We start from the raw sequence: 18,341 nt of genomic DNA on the forward strand, positions 1-18,341 counted from the left end.
TTCTCCCTGAGCCAACGAACCCCAAACCCAGAGCCACTCGGTCTTGCCAGGGTTTAGTTTCAACCTGTTATTCCCCATCCAGCTCCTAACAACCTCCAGGCACTGTGAGAGGGAGGAACACGGCATAGTTTAACTCACCACATGACCGTTTTCACCGGTTATCACCATTGCAGCATCCCCACGTGATCATGTGATCAACATTCAGATGCTTGGCAACTGGTTCATCTTTATGACTATTGCTTTGTCCCAAGGTCATGTCATCCCCTTTTGCAACCTTTTGACAAGCAAAATCAATGGGGAAGCCAGATTGACTTAACCATGTTACTAAGTTAACAATGGCAGTGATTCACTTAACAACAGTGGCAGGAAAGGTCCTAAAATGGGGCAATTTACTTTGGCCACTTAGGCCCGGACATGACTAAAATTTCTCAAGACACATGATGCGATACGGATAGATAAGAAATTGTATTGGAAAACCTGAGTGAAGCAACATTGCACATTTGATTTGTCCTTTTTCTGTGAAAAGACACATTTCCCTTCTTATAGGTATGCCCCTGGCTTCTTCTTCAACCATTTTCTGTGTTCCTCTGCATTTCCCCCCATGCTTCATGGTCTTAAAGCTAAGCTGTTATTGGCTGTTTAGACCATGACAGCAACCATAGCATCTCCAGATACATTGTCCATGCTGTCAGAGATTAGTGGGAATTGTAATCCAATAGATTTGAAGATGACAAACTACGAAAATATGGTCTTATCAGAATGTATCATCTTAAAGCACCCTGCCACTTGAAGTAAAAGGACTGGTGATTTCTCTTTGACTGCATTGGTTTTGGAACACTTTAAGAACATTTTCATGGACCTGACTTTGATATATATGTATCATTCTGGTGCCTAATGAAGCCTTTTTCATTGGTGCAGGATTTCCAACATACGCTATATAGCAGTGATGGTGAACCTTTTTCTTATGGCATGCCAAAATTGTGTGCGCACACGGATGCACACACGACCCCTCCCAAGGCTCTGGAGGCTTTCCTGGAGCCTAGGGAGGGCGAAAACGCCCCCCCGCCCCCCGGAGATCCTCTGGAAATGGATCATTTCCAAACTTCCAGTTGCCCCATTGGGACCGTTTTTCACCCTCCCCAGCCTCCGGAGGCTTTCTTGAAGCCTGGATTGGGCGAAAAGGGTCTCCCTTGGCCCTCTGGAAGGGCGAAAAATCAGCTGGCTGGTGCACGCATGTGCGCCAAAGCTGGTGGCTGGCCACCAAATATGGCTCCACGTGCAACCTGTGGTATGTGTGTCATAGGTTCACCAGCGTGGGTATATAGCAATAGCACTCAGACTTATATACCGCTTTACAGCCCTCTCTAAGCGGTTTACAGAATCAGCATATTGCCCCCAGCAATTTGGTGTCCTCATTTTACCCACCTCAGAAGGATGGAAGGCTGAGTCAACCTTGAGCTGGTGAGATTCGAACTGCCAAATTACAGGCAGCCGTCAGTCAGCAGAAGGAGCCTGCTGTACTGCACTCTAACCACTGCACCACCGAGGCTTGTATATTCCATCACATGCTGTGAGTTTAATTAATTCTTTAGGTTAAGCCCCTATCTGAGATCAACATCTGGTGCCTTCATGGACACACAGTGCCCATATAGTTTTGTTAGCTAATGGAAATCAGGATTGCTCTTGCTTTCTTCTAGCATGTTTTGTCACTTTCTACAATAGCCTTCAGCACTGCAGTTTTGTACTGGCTTCCAGTCCCAACTAGCATTAAACTCCCCAACTGTGCTCAACTTTTTCAGAAGAAGCTACGATTGGCTTACTGCCACATAGCTGAGTGATATTTACTGTTGTGCTTCTGTTACACTAAATTTCTGGTTTTTCTATCTGTTGATCTTTATCCTTTTATACTATCCTAAGGGTGGGGAGTATATTTAATCTTTTGTGAATAAATACATGCAATACAACAATCCTATCTGGCTTGTCAGGAAAAAAAATACTTTCATTTGAAAAGGCTGAATTTCCTGATCTCCTTAGACATCCTTCATTAACACTAAAGAGACTTAAGTTGTACTGTTGCCCTCCTTTGCCAGGGGCAAATCAAAGGATAGATTTTCAAATATGAGATCCACCATGATTCATTGGTATCTGGGCTACTGCTACTTTTCAATCAATCATCTCACCTAAAGGTGACTCTTATGTATTCAACTACATAAAAATAGAATGAAGAATGATTTCCCCTTTCCCTTGTATTTATTTATTATTTGTTTATTAAATGTATATGCTGCCCATCTCACTATCAAGCAACTCTAGCATATGACATTTCTGATAACCTGGAAAGAATAATAATCAGAATAGAGCTGAATGGGATCTTGGAGGCCTTCTAGTCCAATCCCCTGCTCACGCAGCAGACCCTGGTCTATACCATTTCAGACTGACTGTCCAGCCTCTTCTGAAAAACTTCCAGTGATGAAGCACCCACGACTTCTGAAGGCAAGCTATTCCACTGGTTCATTGTCCTCACTGTCAGGAAGTTTCTCCTTAATTCCAGGTTGCTTCTATCCTTGTTTAGTTTCCATCCATTATTTCTTCTCCTGCCCTGCCTGGTGCTTTACTAGGGAGTTGACTTTCCTAGTAAAGATTTATATTTTTAAAGCAATGCCACCTTAGACTGTGCAGTGATAATTTGATTTTTAATATATGCTTAGATATCTCATGATTTGCTATGTGAATTTTGATGGTGTAAATTGCATAGACCTAGTTCAGTCAAGCAGGATCACTTTGCAGTAATAGTTGCAATGTGACAATAGTCGAGCAGTTATTTTGGTATTGTGTGACACGTAGGGCCTTACCCACAAGTACCTGAAGTAGCACATATTGCAGCTGACCTTGACTGATCCTGAAAAGCTGAACAGGACCAGATCTGGTTATTTATTTGGAGAGAAGACCAGCAGAAAATCCTCAAATGAGGAAACTGTGAAGGTTTTTTTAAGCCTTAGAAAAAGACAATTGATTCCCAGTAGCTGGTAAAAGATGCATTAGGATTGGTGCTATGTGACCTTGTTTACCAACTTGGCCACAGCATTTTCCAGTTGAGGCTTTGAGACTGTTTCAAAGATGAGACATGGAGAGTGCCTCAAAATGACTGTTCTTTGCAATTATTAGGGCAGGCTCATTGAAGAGACTGGGATGCTGTGGCATCCCTGATGTCAGGGGACCAAACACATAAACTCACCTTTGCAGATTTTTAGTAGTGACCTGAGCAACTACAGGACTTTGAATCCCCAACCCTCAAAATTGCCCCAACTAAACCCCATTAATAGTGAGGGAGTTAGCAAGATTACAGGAGAGCATCCAAAAACTCATCTCTCAGGGTAATCCAGACAGTGGATCTACTCAATGTCCAGATTTGAAAATGGAAACATATAGAATTAATAATGTAAAGAACGAGGGACTCATCAATTAATGTTTTAAATGTAGGTATTACTGTATGTCCTTAAATGCATAGACTGGATAGCTGTCGGGTTCTTACGATGGGTGTAAGTCACTTGCCTGAAAGAGCAAGGTAGTGTATATATGTACCTACATATGTATTACATTTTATTTCTATAGTTCCTTTCTCAACAAGTGACCCTGGGCAGCATACATTCTACTCTGCTTCCTTGCAAAGTGGATCACCCTTGATTCCTCTTTGTAGAAATGCGGAGTTCAGGTGGCAGCCCCATGTCAAAAGTGGGCTGTTCTCAGAAAAGCTAAGCGTGATTGGACCTGGTTAGCATTTGGCTAAGAGAGCGCTACGAGATTCAGAAGATTGAGCTAGACTGGAAATGAAAAGAAAAGTCTCAGAAGGTGGCTGAATTGAACACTTTACATGTTGCCAGGAATTCAATTTGACTTAAGGGGAGTTTTTACGTAAAGAGACAGCCACTTTGGTTACAGTAGTTAAAAGCACCTGGTTAGAAACAACCAACACATTTCCTCTTATATTGCTATTTATAGGGGGGAGGGAGAGTCCTAAATTTTCCACTTTGCTAGTTTGAGTCAGTTGGGCGTGGTGTCAGGCACCAGACTAGAAACTGGGAGACCATGAATTCCAGCTCCTCCCTTAGGCCTAAAGCCTATTGGGTGACCTTGGGCCAGTCGTTCTCTTTCAGCCCTGGGTAGGAGGCAAGGGCAAGGCTGAAAAACCCTGCCAAGAAAATCTCAGGGACTTTTCCAGGCGCTCACCAGCCAACACTGACTCAGGGGGATTCTCCCCACCTTTTACCTAAAGAAAGATGATGGTCCAAGGCTGATAAAACAGTTAAAAGCAAGTACACTGCTGCTTTAGCTCTCCTGATCTTCCTGTCCCCTACAAATGTTAACACAGTGAAGGATTGGGGAAGAAACCACTTGCCTTCCTTAACAATCTATTAATGTTTTACAGGCAGCTTTTAACTTTTTAAAAATTTGTTAGATGCCTTTGGTGTTTGAAGTAGTTTTGAAAGGGGGCTTTGTATGGGATTCAAATACCTCTGTGCTCTTGGCTCAGTTTGGATTACTTGTTGAATAAAGGGTACCTATGGAAATAACCAGGTTACCTGTGATTGCTTCAGGATACAGAAGTTACCTTGTCAAATAAAAGGTACCTATGGAAACAAGCAACTTAACTACGATTGCTATAGCACCACCTAGTGGCAACCTACGAAAACTGAGTACAGTTGCCTAAATATTCGTTTACTTGGCACAAAATAAGGAAGCAACATACATTAACATTGCTTCCTGGATTTGTACCCCACTGGAGGGGGTAAATTTAAAATAATTTTCCAAAAATTGCACCTCACGTGGGGAGCAAGCCCCCCAAGGATGCCAATGTGTTGTGTAGGTGTTAGCAGTACTGTCCTCACTAGACGTTCATTGAACAGTAGCGCAACCCCAAGACAAGGATGGTTGAGAGAGACCAAGCAGGCGGCGGTCTGGGGAACTAAGTAGGAAACCCATCGAGATCATAGTGAGGCGCGACCCGCGTTTGCTTGCTTAGACTGTTTTGCGGCGGGCGGCATCTTGATTAATGCCGCTTCTGAAGTATTTGCAAAGCAATCAGCTTTCCGGCTCCTCTCCGTGAGTTTTGAGGTTACCCAAAATGCCTTGCAGCAGTCACTTTGCATAATGGGCTGTGCTACGACTAAGCGTAGCGGGGAGGCGGTCTTAAGCTTCGAAGCAATACCTTCTTCCGCTTGTGAATATCTTGATATGGCGCGCCTGCCTAGCGTTGGGGGAAATTCATCCTCTTTAGGGTTGCTTAGCCTACATTTCTGTACGTGTCTTCGTTGAGTTTAGAGCTTGGTTGATCTTTTTTTTTCTTTTTAGTTGAAGCCCTTAATGTTACAGACCAGCTTTCTCCAAACGGGCGCAAACTCATTGCATTAGACTGTAGCTTCCACAAAGGAGGAGGATGGGAGGTGTAGTCCAGGGCCCTTCAAAGGCACATGCACGAGAAAGGCTGCCCTATTTGGGTAAGCTTCCTGTAACAGAAGCGCTCTGCATGTAAATTCCTTCTGTGTTTGGAGTTTAGTCTGCAATTGGAGGCTTATTTATCCCTGAATTCTGCAGCAAGTACATTCTGGGAACTACATAAATTTGATACTTAATGGAGTTCTAAAATATATATCAGGTTTGCTTCCTTTCATGCTTCATGCAAACACTTCTCCAGTCTGGTTCTTTGCAGATATGTTGTGGCTGCAAATCCAATAATGAGTAGCTTTGTAGTTAGAACATGTGCGGGGATAAATCCTGTTTTAAAAATATAGCCTTGCGGAATTTAGAGGCAGCTTTTTTGCATTTAACTTAGTATTTTTAAAAAGAAATTTTGGAAAAAAGTTTACATCTTACACTTCATGTGTAGCATAAGTTATTTCCCCTTATTTAAATGTATTACATGTAAGCCAATACATTCATAGTAATTGCATTAAAGGTGTCAAGAGTTGGAATAAGTTAAAAGCAAATACTGTATTATTGGTCTCTCTCCTCCACCTTACATGTTTGAAGTATGAATTTGAAATATGTGTGCAAAATCTATAATTTTATGGATTCAAAATGTATTTGGATTTAGAACAGCGTGTATTCAAAATACATAATCCATTTATTAAACTTATGCCGCCCAATTCTCAATGACTCTAATCCTTTGGTTAGTCATAAATATACTGCCCACATAAGGATTTTAATCTCCCCCCCCCCCCCTATGGCTTTATAACTTCTTCAAAGATTTAGTATTAATAAAAAGTGTTAACTGGATATTTTAAATAACATCTCATTGAATATGAGCACACTGTTTTATTGCTGTTGTGCTGCCACATGATATAGTATACAACATTTTCAAAACATAATAATTACGCTTGGTAAACATGTCAACAACTTCAACTTATACAATATTTGGCCCAGGATTTTTTTTTTTTGTAACTCAGTTAGTTTTAATTTGCTTATTAATAACTTCTAGATTACAAAGTGGTACATCTTCAGTATAGTTTGATTTGCCATTTTATGTATTATTTCAAATAATGTTTCTTTCTCCTCGCTTATCTTAAACCAGTATTGATAACGTTTATGGAAGTAATCTTTAGACCCGGAGCTGTTCTGCTTGTTTGCATTTTCCTGAGCCGTTGCATAGATGTTGGCTAGGTTTCCTGAATCACAGCTAAAGAAACCACAAAGAAAATACAACACTACATAACCTGACATCATCCCTCCACTCTTCTTCTGTCAGGTCTTACAGTATGTTAATTAATCCATAATAAGTGACCAAGCTTAAAACTTTAATAGCACTCTGTAATCCAGATCTTCAACCTGCCATTTAAGTATATAGGAAGCAAGGACAGAATAAGCAATAGAACATTTATTGTCCTGAGCAAAGTTAGATTACTGAATAGAAGGATTTACTCCAATAAAGGTGCATAGCATCAGAAGGGACATTGGTTTTGGTCCATCTTAGTTGTTGAATTGTGATCATTTATTTCAATAGCAGTTGCCTAATTACATAGTCCTATCTACAATGTTGGTTACCTAGAAGACGCCAGATCCCTTGAAAAATTGAAATGAAGTTTGTGCAACTTTTAACGTCCTTCTGTTTGAGAATTTTGAGAGCCCATTCCTTTAATATCCTTTTAATGCCTTGGTTGCAAATACATTGTTTTCATATTCATGTTTCTTTTCCACATCCAGAGGTTGCATCTTTTTTTTTAACCTTGTTGTTTTTGTTGCTTTCAGGTTGTCCTGCTGGGTTTGGACATCTTATCTGCACTGGTGACACGGCTCCAAGATAGATTTAAAGCTCAAATTGGCACAGGTGAGGTAATCAGAGCCAAGGGATAGGCTGCTGCATTAAACAGGGTGTACTGGCCTTGGTAACTTTTCATAAAATTACATTTATTTGATGATGAAACTAAGATCATATGTGTGGGCTAGCTTGTTCTTAAATTGTTAATTAATTATTTACATGTACAGTGTAAATTCCTGAATTCTTAAGGATTCTAACACATAAAAAACAATATACAATCAAGTAAAAGTGTAAAATAAGTGTTCAGAAACAAATGAAAGCATGGAATAAAACTAAATTAATCAAGATCCCCTCTGAAAAATCCCAGTTCCCAGAAAGCAGCCAGAGAGGCACCAAAAAGTAGCATTTTCACTTATGTTCCTTAAAACAGACTTTACTAATAGTTTCTTCCCAGGTAGGCTGAACTGGCCATGGCAATTCAAATGAGTGAATCTACTCATGCAGATAACTAGCAATTTTAAAAGTTAATACCAGCACTTTAAAATTGTACCAGGTGCCTATTATCAATCAATGCAGATTCCCACAACATTGGTATAATGTGTTCCCACTGGCAAACGCTGGTCAGCATACAGACTGCTTCACCCTGCACTAACTGTTATATTTCGTGGTCAAAAAAATGTAAGACCCTGTCATATTTTCAGGGAAGCATGGTAACAATGTAAATGTGATCTAGTTGCCAAGTGCCTAAAATGCAGTCACGTAACTGCAGGTGTATGTATGGCAATTGTAACTATGAGGATAGGTTTTAAGTAACTTTTGGGGGGTTCAAATGATTGTTAAGTGACTGGACATTAAGCAAAGATTACCTGTATAGGGTAATTACAGGCAGCAGCCATTAATACAGTGCATGGAAATAAATACGATTGGACATACTTGAAAAGCTTGCAGCATATGCAAACATCATGACAGGGCATTCTTTTTTACAACCTGTTGTCTGAAGCAAGTATCTATTTCTTCCACACGAGCAGCTTACCAAAACACCACACAAGGCACTTGGGAAGGTGGACATATTTTAGTGTTGATCTAAAATGCCAACTCTGTTTTTTTAAATCCTCCTTTGTGATCCACCTTTCTTTTTGTCTCCAGTGTTACCTAGTTTAATTGACAGACTGGGAGATTCAAAAGACTCTGTACGAGAACAGGACCAGGCCCTGCTGTTAAAAATCATGGAGCAAGCTGCTAGTCCCCAGGTGAGTTCTTGGAAATGTACAATGATCAGGTACAAACTTATTGTACCTGCTCCAAGAAAACCATTCACAAGTGGGTTCAATTTGTATTGAACATTTTTATTATGCCTAATAAACTCTATTGTTCAAATAAGATGGGTGCTATGTATCGATCAAAGGCATACAGGTTGAAGAAGTACTGCAGCAGCAAAATTGTCCTTAGTACTTAAACAGGTAGTATGAGGAAGTCAGCAGAACAGTACCAGGATTAATATCAGTGCAGAAAATATCCTTAATTGAGGTGACCAAAAGCCTTACAATCAGGAATCTTTTTATATATGATAAAGCTAGAGCATACAGCTAACCTATGTATTTGATCAGAGTGTTTGTGCGCCTTTTGTAATCAAAGTAAACCACAGTTGAAGCATACTTTTGTAGTTACAGAACCAGGCACAGAGGAGTGGAGATAGGGAGATGCTGATCAGCCTTATCTTAGTGCTTGAACATAAAGCTTCTATTTATAATTTATGTTTGCATAGCAATATTTAAGAATATTCTCAACCATAACCCTTTATGTTCAAAAGTCTACTTTGTATTATATTAAACCAATCAATACCAGAAACAACATTAAATATATTTTGAGAACTGAGAAAAATCCAGTAATTTAGCTGCTATAATTCCATAACTACAGGTAGTCCTCGACTTACAACCCAATTAGAGGCCAGAATTATGGTGGTAAGTTGTGCTAGTTGTTAAGTGGATCATCACTTGACCTGATTTTATTACCTTTTCTGTACTGGTCATTAAGTGAACACCTCCGTCATTAAGCAAACCAATCAAACTGATGATTTTTAAAATAGCAGGATGACTTTTTCATTTAGAACAGGTTATCTTTGCTTTTTGTTCATTAGTATTTATTAGTTCCTCAGGCTAAGTGCCTATTCCTTTAAATGGTCTAATAGATAAGGTTTTATATTTATATTATAAAATAAAAATGTGCTAATGAAATTCAGTCATTTGCGGCCAAAAAGCTGTACCATGATCTGGGAATATTCTGTATCTACAAAATAGGGGCTGTTAGGATGTACTTGAGGATTGTAACAATAGATTGGCTATCTGTGCTTTAAAACTTCTGAATAAAATTATACATAGATTATGAAGTGTCTTATTTATAAATAATGTAATGTTGTTTAGCATTCTTTCAGAGCAGTACTCTTATACAAGATATTTTAATTAGCTTGCTTTGATGTTCAAAATATAACTTTTTAGAGTCTTTATACATGGATATGATAAGAAGCCAGCCAAAATAATATAAAGAGGCCACATCAGCATATTCCCACCCAATAAAAATAAAGTTCTAAAATATTTTTCAATAGTTAATTTAGTTCCACTTGCCTACACTGCCTTCATTAATTTATGCATCCACACATGCACATTATGTGTCCAACCCCATCACACTTGTGACAATAGGATATTCAGGATCAAGCAGATGCAACTGATCTTGATTTAGGGTGTTTTCCTGCCCCTTACTTTTTTATATCTATGTGACAGTACGTATGGGACAGAATTTTGGGAGGATTCAAACACAAGAATTTCCGGACAAGAGAAGGAATTTGCCTCTGCCTTATTGCAACTCTTAATGCGTAAGTTGGACTATTATGCCTAATTTATACCTACATTCAATTGCTTTGAAAAATACTTCGCTGATATGTTGCTTGCTTGCTTTTTCTCTCCTTCCTCTGTTTTAGATCTGGAGCTCAGAGTTTAACCTTGAGCAAGATTGTGCCCCATATATGTAACTTACTTGGTGATCCAAACAGCCAGGTGAGTCTTTAATGCTCTACATTTGCCTTCCTGGAGAAGAATAACTGTTCTAGAGGCTTTATTTGTATTTTATTTTACTTTAATTTCAAAGCTTTAGCACATCAACATTTCATGTCACCAGGAAAGTTTTAACTTCTTTTATTGATTGCAGATACCTATGCATTTTAAAATATATATCATCATCTTTAAGCAGTAACTCCTTAAAGAATCTCTTTTTTTCAGGGATTCACATGACTATTACTCCACAATCCCAGGAAAATGCAGTTAATTTAAAATAGGTTGATAGATGTTATGCAAAATCATAACATCTGTCATTTTGTCAAATCTGTCAAATCATAACCTTTTTTTTCTTGTTGAATCTAGATTGATGCTTTGATCTCATGATTAATTCTTGCTTCTTCGTTCTCAATTTCAACCGTATCTTGTAAAATGAATTCTATCCATATTTATTGGTCCATGTTAGGCTTGACCAAGTAGTTTGGCGGCCTTGATAAAGGAGAATTCATGATTGTGCAGAGAAGCATCCCATGTTTGAATCACAGCACAGACTTATTTCATTGATCGAATATATTTCTATTCCACTTATATTGTTCTAATTTTTCAAAAATTTCCACAAATTTACTTTGTTGTTCCAACTGACGGGTAGTCTGGCAGGGTCTGTATACTTGTCTTTAAGATTGCTTTTCTTCCATTCAATCGTACAATACTCTGACTGCATGACAAATTTCTGCAGTTTTCTTGGCAAGGTTTTTCAGAAGTGGTGTTTGCCCTCCGCTCCTTCCTAGGACTGAAAGAAAGTGACTGGCTCAAGATCCCCCAGCTGTCTTTGTGGCCAAGGTGGCACTAGAACTCATGATCTCCCAGTTTCTAACGTGATGCCTTAACCACTATACCATACAGGCTGTCCCTGATAAGTTATCCAATATTTGCAAAATAGAGAGCCAATATAGAGTTCTGAATGATTATATTCAAATGTCTTTTGTGCAATTTTGTTAACAAAAGCAGGAAATATTTGAATTATAATACTGTTTACTATGTAGTGTGTTCTGTAATTGTCTAGAGCAACGGTTCTCAACCTGTGGGTCGGGACCCCTTTGGGGGGGTCGAATGACCCTTTCACAGGGGTCACCTAAGACCATCGGAAAACACATATTTTTGATGGTCTTAGGGACCGAGACACCAATTTGATGGTTGGGGGTCACCACAATATGAACTGTATTAAAGGGTCGCGGCATTGGGAAGGTTGAGAACCACTGGTCTAGAGTGTAGACATTCATTGTTAATCTGCATGCATTTTGTATGGAGAAAATTATGTAGGGCACTGAAACTCTGTTCTCTCATCCACTTAAAGACCTGCTGAAACTCAACACTTGCTTTCTGCTTTGAATTTGTGCCATGTATATAGCTGGTTTTTTGAAGAATTGTTTTGACTGTAGAAGACAAAGCTATATACAGATAGTCTTGAAGATATGACTGAAATGGTTCATTATGGTTGTATGTCCCCAATGGTTGTTAGCTCTTCCTGCTCTCGCAAGAATTATTAAATGTCCGGGTCATTAAGTGGACCATGGGGTGCCTCAGGTGGGGTAGGCCCTTAGAGACCTAGCATAGGCCCAGGGTTGCCTGCCCTGGGCCTCCCAAGGCCTCCCTAACTCTCAAAGACCCTGTAATCCATTTTCCATCTCTTGGGTCCCCAAAGGCTTTCCCCACTGGGTCTTTCAGCCTTAGGCCTGATTCCCACTCCATCAGGCCAAGCACCCTCCCCCTCACTTAACTTTTGAAGGACTCTGAGGCCTTCCAGAGCACTGGAATGGATTGTTCCTTTCTACAAAATACAGTTCTGGAAGCAGCTGCCATTTTGTCCTACCCACAAAGTAGTTAGCTTTGCAGTGCTATATATGCCTCATAAAGGCAGCAAAATGAAGCAGTTTGTCTGGCAGCCACCATTTTGTCCCAGGGGCACATTGCCTGCCCTCCTTCCTTACAGTGAGGTCTGAAGAACTTCAAAATATCAGTGAGATTGGTGATGGGCATATGGGGTCTCAGAGAATGGGATGGAGTGAGCCTTTTTGTGGTGGGTTGTAAGGGTGAATGATCTCAAGGAGCCATTTGTAATTTTCAGGGTCATTTATAATTTTGGAGTGTCTGCTGTAACTTTGAATGTTGGTTAAGTCATCTATCATATCTCAATACCTACCGTATTTTTCTGTGTATAGGACGCACCTTTTTTCCTGAAAAAAGAGGCTGAAAATCTGGGTGTGTCTTATACACTGAATACAGCTTTTTTTTGCCTCCCAAAGCCCCGCCCCCTTCACCAAAATGGCCATGCATACCCTTATGGAAGCTTTCAGAGAGCTCCTGGGGGCTGGGGAGGGCAGAAGTTAGCAATAAATGGGCCTTTTTTGCCCCCACCCCACCCCCAGCAGCACTCTATAAACCTCCATAAGGCTATGCATGCAATTTTTTTGACAAAAAACGGGCCCGGTTTTGTGAAAAACGGGCTGTTTTTTGCTAGTTTTTGCCCCCCCACCTCCCAGGAGCACTCTGCAAGCCCCCCAAGGCTATTCATGCCTTTTATTTGGGAAAAAAATGGGCCAGTTGTCGCAAAAAACGGGACGTTTTGGGGAGGTTTGCAGAGTGCAAAAAGGTTTTTTTTTTCCTTTTGGAAAGCTCTTTAACTGATTGATGAGAATTACATTGCTCAAGTGCTAGGCCAGCAGAAACAAAGTCTTAGGTGCTCCAGCGATTTCCTTCTCCAGGACATGGATAAATACACCTGGAAACATCTACCTACCTACCTACTCTCTCTCTCCCTCTCTACTACCTACTGTATTTCTCTATTTCTCTCTATCCCTCTATCTACCTACTCTCTCTCTCCCTACCAATCTACTGTATTTCTCTCTATCTCTTTCTATTTCTCTCTCTCTATCCCTCTCCCTACCTACCTACTGTATTTCTCTGTCTCTCCCCCTCTACCTACCAACCTACCTACTCTCTCTCTCTCTCTCCCTACCTATCTACTGCATTTCTCTGTTTCTATTTCTCTCTCTATCCCTCTACCTACCTACTTACCTACCCAACTACTTACACTCTTTCTCTCCCCCTACCTACTGTATTTCTCTCTCTCTCTCTATTTCTCTCTCTCTCTTTCCCTTTATCTACCTACCTAACTACTCACTCTCTCTCCCTCCCTACCTACTGTATTTCTCTATGTTTCTATTTCTCTCTCTATCCACCTACCTACCTACCTACCTACACTCTTTCTCTCCCCCTACCTACTGTATTTCTCTATCTCTCTATTTCTCTCTCTCTCTCTCTCTCTTTCCCTTTATCTACCTACCTACCTAACTACTCACTCTCTCTCCCTACCTACCTACTGTATTTCTCTCTCTCTCCCTCTATCTACCTACTTTTTTTTAAAAAAAAAAGCCTTTTCAAAACCTTGGTGCATCTTATACTCTGGTGTGTCTTATACTCCGAAAAATACGATATATTGCACTGAAATTGTACGTTTAAGTAAACCCCCTTTTTAGTAGAAGACCAGCTTTTCTTTTCTTTTTTAAGTAATTTTTTTATTTTTTCATTTTCATAATATATAATCACATGTATACTATTACATAGCCAGCATCGTTTTGTATTATTAAATGTTTACATCAATTCATCTTACCATCAACTTCTTCTCTTCTTCCCTTACCTCTCTCCTTTTCTTCCCACTCTTCATCTCATTTACTTGGTGTATTTCAGCTTCTGTGCAAGCTCCATTTTATGTTGATGGTATTTATAGTTCCTTTTCGATATACATATTTAATTCTAACTTATATTCTCCTCCTTTCTTAAAAAAAACAAAAAAGTATACATATATAGCCATTGTACTTTTAACCTCCCCTCCCCGCCTAATTTTGATAAAAGTGAAACACAAACCTCTGCTTTACAACCTTCCCATATCAGTTTCATATTTATCCATATTCAGTATATTTTGGCCACTTTCAAAAGCATCCTGAGGCATTTGCAATACATATTTTGGCTCCTGCAGCTGACCAATAGATTGAAAACTGCTTTGCATGAAAGCTTATGTGTGAACAGAGAATATAAAAAATGGTTGAATTTGTTGGCTGTCTTTTTCCATCCTATTTTCATTTCCTATTTTCTAATCCTATGCTTTAATTAACCACATTATTAAAACAGTGTCGCTAATGTGACTCTTAAAGCAAAATAATGTTCTTTCAGCCTAATTTGGAAGCCTGAAAAAGCCCTGCATACTTTAACAAATAACAGAGGGTCACAATAATGAATAGCAGAGAGATTCTCCGCACACTTTAGGTCAGTGGTGGGATTCTGCCAGTTTAACAACTAAGCCAACCCCCTGTGAGGCCAACCACCTTGTGGAGGGTTTGTTGCTGTTTACTAATATGCATATAGTATTCAGTCCTGGTCCCCCTGGACTTTCGGACTCCAGCAGTAGAGATGGGAATGCCAAGGAAACAGGAACCCAGAACAGAACGGAAAATCCCAGCTTCCGGTGCTTCTGTGGTTCTCGTTTTAAGACTAAATAGGGCCTTGGCAAACACCAATCACACCGCCACCCGGCAGAGGTTAATGTGGAGCATGTAGCTGTCCTACCCACAAAGCGCCTGGTGTGGACCGATGAGGATGATGAGGCACATGCGCAGGTGATACAGGCATGTGTGCAGTTGCGCAGTTTTAAGAAACTTACCTTCCACGTTACTGCTGGGGAGTAACATAGCCGAGGAGCGGCAATCTGCTCTGCTGCGTGAATCAGCTGAGAAGATATAGGTCAGTAAAGCACAGTCGCAGGCGGGCAGACCCACCTGATTGTCAGAGGGAACTAGCTCGCTCCCAGTTGATCATCGGAGCTACCGGTTCGCTCGAACCGGTCCAAACCGGTAGAATCCCACCCCTGCTCTAGGTATAAGTATTTATTCTAAATCATTTTAAAATCAGCTACTGTCCTAACAAAGATTGGAGAGCAACTGTTGCTAGAGTGTAAAGAGGAAGCTTTCCATTGTTTTACAGGCATTACTGTAATTGTTCCCTAAAATCTAGACATTTCCTAATTGCTCCTCATTTGACTCCTTTTGCGCATGAGTTACACAAGGTACTTTAAGCCATATTCTTTGCAAAAATCTTGTTATTTTCTTGATTAGGCCAGTAAACCAAGCTAGAATTATACCAGTTCCAATCCATATACAGTTAGAAATGAACCTAATTATTAATGGATATGAACAGGTCTAAAAATAACTCAGTCAATTTAATAATTGGAGTTTATTGAAAAGGATAGATAATTCAAATATTATCAGAACGTAATCTATCTTTCACTTGTTGCTGTAATGCAAGTGAATCAGCATTGTCCTATTAATACAATATATGGACTATCAGTCACCCAATCCATCATTTTGGGAACAGTGTGTTCAACCCAACATCTGGAACACTTCACACTGTTCTGGATTTGTGGGTTTAGTCTTAGAAACTGCCATTGGGTATTCTGAAAGGATAACGGTATTCTTATTTCTAGTTGAAACAAAGTAGAAAAGACCATTGATTTTTAGATTGGTTTGCTTTTGAATAATTGTCTGGGGTTTTAGTTGGTTTTTTTTTTCCTTTTGTTCTTTTAAATGAGTTATACCTTAAATGATTATCTAGTATTAAACACTTTGATATTTAATGTATTTACTGGATTCTTCCAAATCCTTCCATTTTTATCATGATTTTTCACCTTCTGCTTCTTTCCTCCTTCATACAATAATTATAGCATTTAATTGTGTTGTAAGAAAAAATGCAGTTATCTTCATTCACTACCTCTGTAATAGATCCCAGGATTTAAATATTATGGGCAAGAGCACCAATGCCGTTGAGTTTCTAATTTCTTTCTGCAAAGACTTCCATGTTGTTCAGATAATTCATTTGAGCAGAAAGCATAATGTTGGACTAAAAAATAAATGCCATATCATAAACTTTATTACATGAAAGCCACTGTTAAGAAATTCCAGCCAAGTATAGCCTTGGACATGTTTTTGCATATTAATCTGGCTCTTAGCAGGAGTGACTAAGCTTTCTTTTGGGGCCATCAAATATTTTATTATTGAATTTTATTTGTATGAAATGAGGTAATTGTGATGCCTTTTTTATACTGTTCTATATTATTGTATCCTACCCAGAAATTTGGAATTGGCATTGTAAAAAAGCTTTTGATAAGTGCACCAATGAATAGTTCCCCCTAAATCCATAAAATCATTGTTTTGCTTGTGGGGCTTACTTTATTGATATTTAATTGGTAAGAAAGTAAGAAATTATATGGCTGTTTTAATTTTTATTTTCCCCCAATCTGTCATGAAATTTATGATGATTAACTAAACATTAAGTATTTAATGGTTTTATTAAAGGCATAATTTCCTGTTTATGTGTGATAACTCAACATTTATTTAGAACGGCTTTGTCCAGCTTGGTACTCTATATATGTATTGGCTAAGATGGCAGATAATTTTAGAAACTGTAGCCCAAACCGATCAGAAATATACCAAGTTGGAAGAAACTGACTTAGAATAATATTTTAAATCATTATCCTTTTTCCTCCAATTTTCCTGCAGGAGAGGGAATAAATTAGGTGGCTCATGTTCTTGCTGTAAGGCAAATGAATTGCTGGGTTGTTCAAAGGAAATGCTAGTGATTGTGACAAAAAACGTACATTTTAGTTTTCTCCTTCAATCTGTTCTGTAGTGCTAATCTTCTAAATGCAGATAACCATCTTTCATGGGTAACCATCTTCACTAATACTTGGGTCTGTGGAGATAGCGCCAATAGCATGGCCCTATTCTTCAGTGGTCCTCTTAAACACATTCTTTTCACCTATACACACAGAAAAATGACTGCCTTTGTCTACCTTTTTATTCATTTCTTTTGGGGTATGAGATACACTACTTGTGAGGTATTGAAATTGCCTAGGGATCCTGAAGTTGATTCTTCCTGTCCCAGGACATGGGTGAAATACGTAAGGCCAGTAGTCAAAATCCAAGTTTCAGAACTATGCAGTTGACTATCAGCAGTTGTGTAGCCTAACAGTGACAGTTCAAAAAAAAAATATACATGTATATGTAAATAATTTGGTGGGAGAATGCACAAAAATATCCTTTAATATGTATGTTTGGCCCTCCCGTGATCATTCTTTTCCTCAAAATGTTAAGACATTGGGCAGTCTGTTGGCAAAGTCTTACTTCCCTCTAGTCTTGCAACACAGTGGCTTACCTGTGGTTACCATGGAGACAAAGAGAGCTTTCAGCCATGATAGGCCAGAAAGGTGGAAGAACAGCGTGGAAGAACCGTTTGGAATGAGGATAGAGGCCTAGTGAAGATGGCTGGCAGGATGAGTATGATTTGTGGGAAAGAAGAATGGTGGATTAATTAGAAAAGTTTGCAGCTCTGTGAGAGAAAAAAACAGAAGAGGGAAGTATTTTCTAGAAATGCTATTGTTAATGTTTGGATGTGTATGTGTGTTGTCCCTAGATCAATTTTGAATTTTAACTTCTTTTTGAACTGGAACTTCCCTTCAGAATCAGTATTTGATGTTGATCAAAGACAGGTAGCCACATTGACCTATTATGACATCGTTTATAAGGCCATTCAAATTATATTTTCATTATAACCCTCCTATCTATATCTATTTGTCTGTCTGTCTGTCCGTCCATCCATCCATCCATCCATCCATCAAATTTCTACACCCATCTCACCTCTATGACCTTTTAGTATATTGGAGATCCTTGTGGTGCAAAATTCAAAAGTTCAACTTAAGCAAACTATTGTACCCTTTTAAAAGTTTTTTTTTTAAAGAGTGAGATGCTTTAGACTCAAGCCTTAAGTCTGAAGTGGATGCCAAATCTGATGCAGTGTATGTGACTGAGATTGCTCCTATGAATAGTTCACTTCTTTTGATTTTATTTATCTTATTTATTTAAATGTATTGGAAGCCTAACTCCAATGGAATCTGAGAAGCATACAAAAGTAGGAAAAAATATAAAACCAGCTAAAAA

General features: G+C 39.1%; 1 protein-coding gene and 1 non-coding gene across 7 annotated transcripts in view; one reads left to right on the top strand and one right to left on the bottom strand.

The window, feature by feature from the left end:
- Positions 1-18,341, top strand: part of CLASP1 (cytoplasmic linker associated protein 1) — a 265,163-nt gene that overhangs the window by 103,349 nt on the left and 143,473 nt on the right. For all 6 annotated transcript variants that reach the window (XM_032216133.1, XM_032216164.1, XM_032216125.1 and 3 more), the window contains exons 3-6: positions 7,240-7,318; positions 8,396-8,499; positions 10,027-10,118; positions 10,224-10,299. In XM_032216133.1, the coding sequence (XP_032072024.1) occupies positions 7,240-7,318; positions 8,396-8,499; positions 10,027-10,118; positions 10,224-10,299 (351 nt within the window). The remainder of the gene's footprint in view (positions 1-7,239; positions 7,319-8,395; positions 8,500-10,026; positions 10,119-10,223; positions 10,300-18,341) is intronic.
- On the bottom strand, positions 4,799-4,927 carry LOC116523739. Its single transcript, XR_004257110.1, has one exon. It is a non-coding gene; the product is annotated as a U4atac minor spliceosomal RNA (small nuclear RNA).

This window comes from Thamnophis elegans, chromosome 1 (genome assembly GCF_009769535.1).
Source record: "Thamnophis elegans isolate rThaEle1 chromosome 1, rThaEle1.pri, whole genome shotgun sequence".
Lineage (NCBI taxonomy): Eukaryota > Metazoa > Chordata > Lepidosauria > Squamata > Colubridae > Thamnophis > Thamnophis elegans.